The 12,009-nt window shown below is 44.9% G+C and overlaps 1 protein-coding gene across 17 annotated transcripts in view; it reads right to left on the bottom strand.

The window, feature by feature from the left end:
• Positions 1 to 12,009, bottom strand: part of SERGEF (secretion regulating guanine nucleotide exchange factor) — a 217,128-nt gene that overhangs the window by 187,495 nt on the left and 17,624 nt on the right. For 14 of the 17 annotated variants that reach the window (XM_025894495.2, XM_025894493.2, XM_025894497.2 and 11 more), the window contains 2 exons: positions 10,150 to 10,212; positions 6,102 to 6,260 (listed from right to left, as the gene is read on the bottom strand). In XM_025894495.2, the coding sequence (XP_025750280.2) occupies positions 6,102 to 6,260; positions 10,150 to 10,212 (222 nt within the window). Of the gene's footprint in view, positions 1 to 6,101; positions 6,261 to 10,149; positions 10,213 to 10,969; positions 11,026 to 12,009 lie in introns of all 17 variants that reach the window. The other 3 variants (XM_073882856.1, XM_073882857.1, XM_025894496.2) reach the window with 3 other exon arrangements.

The following is a 12,009-nucleotide window of genomic DNA, read 5'->3' as shown; positions in this document are numbered from 1 at the left end:
AGCATCTGCTTTAAATAGAGCCCATGAGGTCAGACTCTCCCTGAGCTCGGTTGAAGCTTCATGATATTTGGTCCCAAAGAAGATGGAGTAATATACACTGTCACCCTATTCTAAAAAGGATCCTGGCTCCAAAACAGAAAAATCAGCATTAGATATATTTATAAATTCAAAAAAAAAATAGTGTGAATCAATGGCTGGGCATGGATTTCACTAAGGCTTCAACATCAAACACAGTAAAATATCTCTTGGTCGGTGACACGTGAAGCAAGAAAGGAGAGTGGCTAAGAGTTGGTCCCTTCCCACATGTGTCCTGCAATTCCCCACTTTATTTTTTTTTAAAGATTTTATTTATTTATTTGAGAGAGACACAGCAAGAGAGGGAACACAAGCAGGGGGGAGTGGGAGAGGGAGGAGCAGGCTTCCCACAGAGCAGGGAGACCGATGCGGGGCTCGATCCCAGGACCCTGGGATCATGACCTAAGCTGAAGGCAGACGCTTAACGAATGAGCCACCCAGGTGCCCCTGCAATTCCCCACTTTAAAGAAACAAAAGAATAAAACATATCTCAACTATAAAAGGATATAACCAAGAACCAAGAGGACTATGATAGGAGGGGAAAATTTTACTGAAAAGTAGAATTGGACTTCCAGCTTAAATGCTGCCAAAAGTCACGCTCTCTCCTCTTTCTTTCAGTTTTCTCATCTTCAAGGTGAGGAAGTGTCTTCTTCCATCTCTGATTCTCTACAAATTCCAAGTCTCTGGGACTGTCTTAGGTGACACTGAAGAAAGTGAAGAATGTCAGGAACTCTGTATTTGGGCTCCCTTTCTCAGTCCACAGCCATCATGAGACCACAAGACTATTTTGGGATACCATGTGGCTCAGGGAAAGCTTCCGGCATGCCAAAAGCAACCAGATTCTAGATACTGACCAACCCCATACTAAGGTCGGGATCTTGTGTAAATCATTCCCCCTGAGATGCTAACAAATCACCGGCTACCAGCACTTAGCATTTGTAAACATCGATCTTTCTCCACTCGCGGAAGAGTTCTGAATCAACCTGTTACCTGTCCAGAGACATCCAAATCAGCCCCATGGAGACTTCTGCCAGAAGAAGATATTGGGCATGTCACCTCCAGAGAGCTCCAGAGTCTCCGAGAGCAGAGGACCCTAATGTGTACTGAACCAACACATAAGCCCAGTCTTCATGGATGCTGGAAGCTTTAAGACATCATCTCATTTAATCCTCACGCAAGGTCAGCAATATTCCCCCATCTTCCTAATGATGAAATAAGCTCATTTATTCATTTGTTCAACATGTATTGAGCACCAACTTCATATGTGCCAAGTACTTGGCCAAGCACCGGGGATATAATGCTGAATGAAAGCAATGTAGCTCCTGCCCTTATAAGGCTCCCTGTCTAGTGGGAGGAAGAGCTAGTCAAAGAATCTACAAAAAACAGCACAAAGGAGAAGTTGTAGTGCTAGGAGATGGATAAAAGGGAAAACTGACTAGTCAGGGACATCAAGGGAAGGCCTCCCTGGGGAGGCAATGACTAAGCTGAGGTCTGGGGAAAAAAAAAAAAAAAAGGATGTAACTAAGTCAAAATGAAGAAGGAGCGCAGGGATAAGTGTGCCAAATCAAGGGAACATGAGGTGCAAAGGCAGTAGGAAATCCATGACGCAGAGTGGAGATCAGCTGGACAGGCAAGAGCTGGTGCGTACGAAACGGGGCTGGCACGGCAGGCAGAGGGCAGACCACATGGGGCCTCGTGGGACCACGAAAGAGTACGTTTTCATCTTAAGAACATTGGGAAGCCACTGGACTGTGACACGATGGGTTTATAAAGATCTTCAACGTGAGGTATGGAGAACAGATGGGCGGGGGAAGGCAGGGAGTGAGGAAGACAGGGAGGTCAGAGGCCACTGCAAGATCCAGGGAAGAGGTTTCAGGGGCCTGACCCACAGTGGTGGCAACAAGGGTGGAGAGAGCCCAGGCTGCCCACAGCCACACAATCAGGATGCCAACAGAGCTGAGATGCAGAAACCCAGGCCTGTCTGACTTCAAAGCCCCCACTGCTCTTTACCTTGCTATTTATTCATTCATTCAATGATTTCGTTACTAACCCTCTACTATGTGCCAGGCCTGTGCCAGGTGCTGGGGACACAGCCGTAAGCAAAACAGACATGCTATCACAGGGCTGACAGTCTAGGCATTAAACGAGAATACACATGGACGTATACAATTACAAACTGGGATGTGTACCGTGAAGGGGTAATAGTGTGATCAGAGATCTTCACAGGAAAACTATCTATAAGGCCATGAAGATCTTCCTAACTGTTGATGAAAAGAAAAAAGCCACTTGCCAGCCCGCGTGTAAGTGAAAGACTTTAGGAAACTTTCCCTCTCAGAGCTGGACACTGAGCATCTCCGGCCGGCTCATAAGCCCTCAGGGAGAAAGCTGGTATGTCTCAAGCCCTGCACAGACCCTGTCGACATACAAGTTTCTAAAAGTCTTGCTCACTCCTTAATACACTCACATATCCCAACCACAGGCACCCCTCACTTAGGTGTGGACAGCATTTTACAGTTAGTTGGGATCTCTCACACAGATCCACTCATTTGACCCTCACGGCAGCCCTATGTAGAATGCAGGCAGGTTCTGATATCCTACTTGGGAGAGGAGCAAGTTGAGGCCTAGACAGGTAAAGGGACTTGACCAAGGCTGCCAAGCTAGGAAGGCACCCAGATCTGCCACCCAGATCTCACTAGAAGTATCTTGGGCCAGGAAATCAGGACTCTGGGATGAGACGGTTGCAGGTCACTGAGCCTGGATAAAGTCACCCAGGAGTCCCGCGAAGTTCCTGAGAACAATGATCAGGGACATTAAGCAGCTTGGGAAAGGTTTCTAGAATGCAGCTCCTCCAGCCTGAGACACAGGTATCCTTGCCAACTTTCCCAGATTAGAACAGGTTCTCTTGGACTCTTTCCAAGTGCCTCTGACTAACAGAGAAAAGTATTTTTCCATCGCAAACACTGCAGGCAGGCACCCGACTCCTGAAGGGGGAGGGCAGAGACCACATCCCAGATGCCCAAACACACCAGCTGTAAAGTTATCCCGATACTGTGTGAACTGCCCTAGGTAAGCACCTACCACTGGGGATGCAGGGCAGTCTTGGGCAGCACGTCTCAATGTTGGCAAGACTCACATTTGGGGCTAGGTATTTCTTTGCTGTGGAGGACTGTCCTGTGCATTGCAAGAGGTTCAGCAGCATCCCTGGCCTCTACCAACCAGATCTCAGTAGCGCCCCCCAGCTGTGACAACCAAATATGTCTCCAGACATTGCAAACAATCCCTGAGGCACAAAACGGCCTGGGGTTGAGAAGCACTGGTTGAGGGACTGTGCAGAGTGGGAGAAAGCAGAGTCCACTCCTCTTTCTCTTCTCCTAACCCACCCCCTCCCATCCCATCTAACTGGACAGATAGATGGGCAGTGTGCAGAAATCCTTCTTTTAATCAATATCACACAATGAGTGCCTTCCAGAATGAGCCTGAGAGCAGGCTGCTGGTGTGGCCTGCAGGTAAGTCCCAGGAGCAATTCACCACTGGTGCTTGTAAAAACAACCAGAGCCAAATAAATCCTTGTTCCACTAATGAGCTGCCTCTGACCCTGTGAGCAAATCTTGTTCCCATTAATATGAGCAGCTGAGTCTGACTGAACTGGAAGCCCTGGGTGTTTCTCCCCAGTGACGCTGGGCCGGGGCAAGAGCTTCCCCTGCCACTAGAAGGCGCATCAAATCGGTGAGTCAAAGAGCAGGAGACTCCCATTTACCCAAATTTGGTACAAGAGCCAGGACACTCAGACACCCCAGCTTACAACCGTTCTGGACTAAGGAGAAAGGGGAAAGTGACAGAGTACATAAACAAGAGATTTGAATTAACAAATTAATTAAACAGCTGAAACATTACCGAAAAAGCTCGCTGTGAAGTGGGGGTGGTGACGGGAAGCCGAGCTCTAGAGCAGCTGAGGTGACTCAGACAGCGTCAGGGCCGTGGGTTCTAACCTCCCACCCCGAGGGTGGAAATCGGTGTCGGTTACAATGCTACACAGCTAGCCCCCAAGAAGCAGCATCTTTGCGTCTTTCGTTCGTCAGCTACCTAACTAGTGAGAGGGTTTGCTGACAGACTCAACCAGACTCACTGCCATTTGGTGGTAAGTGTATTTGACTGCATGGTAGTTCTTTGAAGACTGACTAGCCATGAAACACCCACCTGTTAACACCCAGTTACTCACACTCCTGCTCCTTTCTATGCCCCTTCTGCATGCTGTACCTAGCTCTGTCACGGCATGTCTCCGACAGCAATGTACCGAAACTGGGTAACAGGTCGGTCTCCCCCAGTGGCCAGGGGGCTCCCTGAGGGCAGGGTTTATATCTATACAAGGTGTGGTACATAAATAGATCCCCACCATTTGTATGATGGATGGACGGACAGACATACGGATGGATGATAAAGTCTTCCATGTCTATATTCATACACTCAGGCCTGTCCACACGTTCTAGGGAGGGCATAGCCCAGGTCTTTTCCCCAACACTCACCACATTGCTCAATAGGTTCCCAATAAACAATAACTGATTTGGTTGGACTCGTGAATACAAAGTGACAAACTGAAGCCTTCTGTTCATGAACCAGTGAGACCGAGGAAAGAGGTCAGAAATCGTAGCTGTCTACCTTGACTCATATGTATTTGAAGATATTTACTCTCTTTTAACTAGAATGTGAAGATACAGAAGTGAACAAGACTAACATGGTGCTATCCCTCATAAAGCTCATTGTCTAGGTCAAAGGCAAATATTAACAATTGTACAAATACACAATTACTGCGCTCAGTGAGTCTCCTTAAGAAGAGTTTCTGTAGCTAGTCCCAATCTTCTAGCAGTCTGAACCTCCCTGAGGAAAGTCATGATTTTCCCCTTTAGAGAATCCTCTGAAGTGGTCAATATGGAAAGTTTATTTTACACCTTTGTTATACAGGCCTCTGTTCCAAAATAGTCATAAAATTTTTTCAAAGACCAACGAAAAGCCTCATAGATATGAAGACTCACAAGTGTATGTCTGTGTGTTCCAACGTGTAGTAGGTGGGACTTGCCAGGGATAACTGAAGCGGACCTGAAAACCGACAAACACCAGAAGGCACTGAAGTAACTAATAGTCACTAGGTAGGTATTTGGGAGTCTGGAGATCCGTGTGCAGCTAACGAGCAGGCCAAGGGCAGGCAAGGGGACTCCTGAGAACCCCTGAAGTTCAGGAGGCTCTGACATGATCACAGATCTTAAGAATTAGAAATGGCCTGTCTGGGAAACTCTACGTAAGTCAGCAGAAGCTCTAGGAAGGCAGAGAAGAAGAGAGGCCATAAAAAAACAAACCCAGAGAACAAAATCAGCAATATGAAGACCACAAAAGGAGACTTGCCGTAAGGGAAAGGTAAGAAATAAATAAAGACTCAAGAAAAGATAAAGATGCCAGAAGCTGGATGGCGTGGCACCATAAGGTAACATCTGAGGGGATATAGGGATGTCTGAATCAGTGTATGTGGTTTGTTAGGGTTAATGGAAACGTAAATAATCAAAATACCATGCCAGCCATGATTCGAAGTAATGTTCCTGCCTCAATCTTGAAATATTAATCTTTAAGTTTCGGAAGCTTTTAATTTAGACTCGGGCGAAAATGCAAGTAGAGGCATCTCTTCAGCTAGGACAAGGCAAAGACTCCCCAACAACCCGGACAAACTTCTGGGTGATGCTTGCTACAATGGGTTCCTTCTCAAAACCTCACGGGTTCGTAGGGCCAGAAAGAGTCCATCTAACCTAGCCCTGCCTCTTTGGATGTAAACCTCTGATCCAGAAAGGAAATGCTCCATATCTGGCTGACTGCACAACTCGATCCCAGATCCTCCCCATCCCAATCCATAGAGCTTTTCAGAGTAAAAACCCACCTACTTAGTCCTGAGCATTCACAGCTGTTTAGACAGCTGTCCTCCCATCCCTACCCCCCCCCCCCCACTGTTTTTACCAACCACAATTTCTCTGCTGCTCTCTCACCTGTCTGAGCAACCAGGTGTGTCCACCCACTCCAAACAGAAGTGACCTTTTCATTCTGAAAACAATGTGCTTCTATTTTCTGGGGCATAGGAAGAAAAGCAGCCAAGGAAGCTAGTAGCCCATGCTTGTTGCTTCCCCAAACATACAGCTCTCCTGCATCTTAAACAAACAGAAGGGGAACAAAAGAGGTGAAGGAACATTAGTTCAAAATGATGGGAAATAACACAAATCTGAAAAAAAAGTGGTTAAGAGAGGTTGTATTATTCTTATGCTATGACACTGAGTAGAGCAAAGCAGGATACAAAATTCATGCCTAGCATATTAACATATAAGTTTGTTTTTAATTCTATAAACAGGAAACAAGCCAAGTGTGCTTAGTTTGTCAAGGAATAAGAACGTGTACGTTTATTTTTTCATTAATTCATTCAACAAATATTTATTAAACATCTACCATGAGAAAAACATGTTTCTCCATTTTCTCCATTTTTTAAAAAACATGGTTACATTGCCTTTGGTTAGGAAAAATATATATTAACTTTTCTTAAAATAACAGGTTAAAAGATATATTATTTAAGCATAAACTTTTCAGACCCAAGATTATCTCACAACATGTCCTGTCCAGCAGAAAACAGAATGCTGCTACCTCCCATACGCACAGCACTATAGTTCATTTGAACCTCATGGTAGTCCTGAGGTATAAGCAGAAACGCCACTGACTGACACTGTGAATTAACAGAAAGAAAGCAAATTCACAGTCAAGTGGCTCTGGCTTCTATTCCTGGACCTGCTAACCAGCTACTGACCTTGGACAAATCACTTCCTAAGCCTTAGTTTCACCAGCTGAAAATCAGAGGGCAGGGTGGATGGCCTCGAAGGGCAGACCGTGTAACTGATGACACGGGCCACAAGACAGACTGGTGGGCCACAGTGGAAAGCCTCACGGCACATGCTTTTCTAAAAGGCATTCAAGTTCAAAAGCATTTTTAACTGGAAGCCAGACCAAATGGAGCCATGAGCTACACAGTTTGGCCCGTGAAGCTACAGTTTGTGACTCCCTGAATGATCTCTAAGAGCTTTTCCAACCAACCCTAACATTCCACATTTCTACACTGTACCATAGAGCACACAGCACACGCACGTGGTCCCTGAACGCTTGAAATGTGGCCAGTCCAAACTGAGATACGTTGTCAAACAATAAAAGCACAACAGATTGCAAAGACGTAGCACAAAAAAACCGAAAAAGAACATAGTTCCTTAATAACCTTCATATTGATTACTGGTTGAAATAATATTGTGGGTATATCGGGTTAAATAAAAGATATTATTAAAATTAATTTACCTGCTTTTTATTTTTTGAAATGTGGCTCACATATTTCTATTAGACAGCATTCTTCTAGAAGCTAAATTAATCAAGGCTTGGAGATGTTAAATGAGTCTCAAGATCACATGGCTAACAGAAAGCCAAGTCCTCTGCTTCCAAACGCGTTTTGTGACCTCCCAGAAAAGTTTTCCAGCATTGCTTGCCATAGGGAAGTCTGATATAAAGCCAAACAGTATCATTAAAGGACGCCAGACCAAGATTCGGGGTTCCAGTCCAAGAGCGGCTACTCCATCGCCCTTTGACACCAGTGTATCACTTCACATGCCAGGCCTGTTTCATCAGGTCGAAGATGGGGGAGTCTAAGTCAGTGGAGCCATTCCGTCACTCAGTTGACCTTGTAGCACTGACATCCTGCAGTTCGACGATGTGAATTTGGTGTACTTCATGCCCTGAGAGAGGGCAACCTCCATGGACTTTGCCAGAGTGTACAAAGTAGGAAGATCCCTTACAAGAGGGCAGAGAAGCCCCTCAGCAAAGTCTCAACCCATTTAATGGACCGGTTGGCTACCAAGCTGCTACTGATGGTGAGCCCGGGTCTGTAATAAGCCTCCATTTATCTTAGAGAGTCTAGGCCAGCTTTTTGCAAAGACAAACTGTCTTCCACATGCGGATCATTACACTGTTGCATCAGCAGGCAAAATTACATTCTGCTGCAATGCCAAATAGTTATATAACCTCCACAACTCCAGAGAGAAGGTCTAAAGAGCAATGAACAAAATCTAACATGTAACAGCTTGAACTAGACCAGGAAGGAGGGAGATTAATCTTGACAATTTTTAAGTCACTTTCAAAATATCAAAAACCAATTTCCTTTGTGAATATACTTTAAAAATCACTAAATTACACACTTTAAAGGGGTGAATTTTATATATGAATTATATCTCAATAAAACAAAAATTCAACATCTATGTTTTAAAAACACCGTAAAAGGGGCGCCTGGGTGGCTCAGTCGGTTAAGCGGCTGCCTTTGGCTCAGGTCATGATCCCAGTGTCCTGGGATCGAGCCCCGCATCGGGCCCCCTGCTCAGCGGGAAGCCTGCTTCTCCCTCTCCCTCTCCCCGTGCTTGTGTTCCTGCTCTCGCTGTCTCTATCAAATAAATAGATAAAATCTTTAAAAATATCTAAATAAATAAAAACACCATAAGTGTTCCACATATGAAATAATAAATAACTTCACTAATTATAAGATTTTTGAAGAAATTGTTAGCAAGCAATTAGAGAATCTCTAAGTTTACATAATGCTGGCCATTTCAAATTGATTAGGATAGAGTAGAAACGTCTCTTACGATACTCCTATTCTCAGAAAAGAATGCCTTCCTCAACCCTCACTGACTGTGGGGCACGAACTAGTCACTTCTCACCCTGGGGCCTCCAGCCCTTCCTCTACAAAAGGAGAGATGGAGCCAAATGGCCAGGGGCCTCCCTTATACTTGGCATTCACTTCAACTCAACCCTTTTAACATATATGTAAGTCTACCTAATATGAGACAAAGGCTAAAAGTAGGTATCTCTTTTGTTAGTTGGTTATTTGAATTTGTTAAATAACAAATTATCCACAGTTTAGAATTTGTAATGTATTTAAACTCTCACATTGTGGCTTTTGTATTCTGGAAACAGTAGCAACTTGTTGGTTGGACTGCATTACACATTTGACGTTGAAGAATGCATGTCACCGTTTATTACCCATACTGTGTACCTATGTACACATACACCTTAATTTCCCCATAAAACACTAAAAACACTATGTATGAAAGTCATTCCCCTTTGCTCAAAAAAGGTCCTGCCTTCAGCTCCAGTCTTGCCAAAATGAATCTCTCAGAGCTCCTGTCTCAGTCTACTGGTAAGGATCAGGGCAGTCTTGGCTCTGAAAGAGAATCTTTCGAAGAGATAATCTTCACCTCCAAGAAGATGCTGTTTTGTCATTGGAAAGTAGTACTGTACTGGTGAGGTATGTCCAATGGATGGAAGGATGCATAACCAAAGAGAGATATAGTGTGAGAGAGAAAAACAGATTAAGACAGAGAGACGGAGGGATCAAAGAGATGAAACAGACTGCAGAAATGCATAAAAATACAAAATAGAATAGAGAAATACGTGCATGACTCAATTTAGAAAGATATACAAAGAGATTAGAAAGGAAGATACAAAGTAAAAAGGTAAATAAAAATGGAGATAAATAGAAACACAAAGAGTCGATGAAAACAGACAGAGCAGAGAGATAGCTAAATGCCCTGGAAGACAGAGGTGGATAGAACAGGTGAGTCGGAGAGCAAGCAGCTAGAGGGAATAGACAGCTGTATTAGACCCCAGATGGATCCGGTGGGTCAGGTAACAATGTGCTACACAAACTAACTGCTGGCTGTGGAATTTTGCAATCAAAACTACCCTGAGGGATATTCTTGTCCCTACTGTGCAGCTGAGAGGAGAGGAAGTGAGCCTGTGTTTCCTTCATGTGGACGCCTTACATGTATTGTCATCTTTACTTCTCTAAACTACCCACAGAGTACACAATAAAGGCAATGGTCTCGGAAGGTAAAGTGACTTCCTAAGATCAGACCAGGGCTGGCAGTAGAATCCTGACTCCAAGTCTCCGCTCTTCCCTCTGTGTCCCAAAAGAAACGCGCAGAACTCCAAATGGCACGTTAGACTCGGAGAGCTGGTCCTTACCTGTCAATGAAGCTGAGTGATCTGAGCCAGCAAGAACACAGGTTGCTTTAGAATTCTCCAGGCCTACAAAAAAAAAAAATCTTTTGAAAGCACATTTATAACAGAACAAATTGGGCAGAGAAGGGGCTCGGGCAGCACCACCAGGGCCCAAAAGAAATCTGCAGCCAAAACAGGCAGGTCTGAGTTGGTGGCGCTGGCCAGAAAGATGGATGATGTGGTGGGGACACTGTTTACCTACCAAGGGATTGAACAAATAAGTAAATATACTGAAGATAAAGGAGCCCGATTTCTCACTAGCAGAGAGGAGAGGAAAGGTCGAAGGCTAGAATCGACCATGTGATAGTGGACTGTAATTGGAGAAATCACTGTAAACTCATGGTTTCAAGTAGAGACAGACAAACAGACATAGGTGTACATATGTGGAAATATGTGTGTGCACACAGCTGTCTCATAGCTCTGTCCACGCGTGGGCCTAGAAGCGACAACATCTCACACATTCAGCTGCCGTCTCAGAGTGTGCAGGCAAACTCAGGACTCCAAAGAACATACAGGCAGAATTAAGAATTTGAACTGGCCTTCCATTTCCAAGTCTAGCACTTTTCCTCCCTAATTACACTGCCTTCACTGAAAGGTTATAATCTTAACCAACTCTGCTAGAAACTGTGGTCACTGGGTCTATCGTGCAGAGAAAGGCAGTCTGATTCTGTAACTCTTTTCTGACACTTCTGTTTATTAACTAATGTTAATAAAATGCCCCTCACACCTTTGAGGATCCTGCGAAATGAGAAAAGGACAAAGCAGCTGTTTCCAGCACATTCACCAGAGAGGAAGCATGGGGCCTCGCACCCGGCAAGGAGGGGACACCCAGGGTTGCAGCTGCAGAACCAACAGCAAGGAGGTAACGAGGGGGGAACAAAAAGGGAACGACTTTGAGGGCAGGAAGCTCACGATCTATTCTAATGTTCTATCAGAAAACTCCACCAATCAACTCAAAATCTAAGCTGTGCCACAAACAGACCCCAAACAGGTCGTTTAAATCAAATCAAAGCATTTCTGATTTCTTCCAGATACACGTCCTGTGCTGAAACAGAAAGTAGACACAGTTTCTGCCCTTAAGAAGCCCAATCTTTGGCATGTAGGAAAACATGAACAATTCATAATAATGCAGTACACGGTGCTGTCCATGCACATGGAGAAAATGCAATGGAGTCCGAATAGGGAAGACTCTTCACTGAGAAAGCTGTATCTGAGCCAGGCCTTGAAAAATTATCAGGATAAAATAAGGATTACCAGAAGGTACAGGAAGGAAGACATTTCAGGCAGGGGTAACAGCATGCCTACAGGCGCAGAGGAATAAGAAGCAGGAAATGCCCAGGAAGCAGTGAATACCTAGATGAGGCAGGAAAAAAATGTTTGGGAAGTATGAGTTTATTTTATGAATATGTTCAAGGTCATGCGCAGTGGACTGCCTGTCCAGCATCCAATGCCCCCTTCTCCTTCTCCAAGAGTCCTCTCCCCAACTCTACCCCTGGCTTCAGCTGAATGGGAGCTCCTCCAGGACTTAGGAAAATCAGAACAACCCCAACACCTTGTGCATCACTGTACCCCACTGTGGCTTTCCCTTCCCTTCTTTCCCCACTTCCTATCCCACCCACAAAAATTCCTCCTTTGTTCTCACCTAGAGGACAGCAGAGGTTTCCTATGTGGGTTTTTCCTATAGCCAACCCTCAGAGACTGGGGCATACAGCAAGAAAGCAAGAGAAGAAGAAAGGAAAAAGAGGAGATGCAGACATAGTGCTCTATGGTGCTAGACAGAGAGAGAGAGAGAGAGAGAGAGAGAGAGAGAGAGAGAGAGAGAGA

The sequence above is a fragment of the Callorhinus ursinus genome, unplaced genomic scaffold, assembly GCF_003265705.2.
Source record: "Callorhinus ursinus isolate GAN/ISIS: 27379988/994484 unplaced genomic scaffold, GSC_fseal_2.0 scaffold49, whole genome shotgun sequence".
NCBI lineage: Eukaryota > Metazoa > Chordata > Mammalia > Carnivora > Otariidae > Callorhinus > Callorhinus ursinus.
This window is presented reverse-complemented; position numbering and strand designations above follow the sequence as displayed.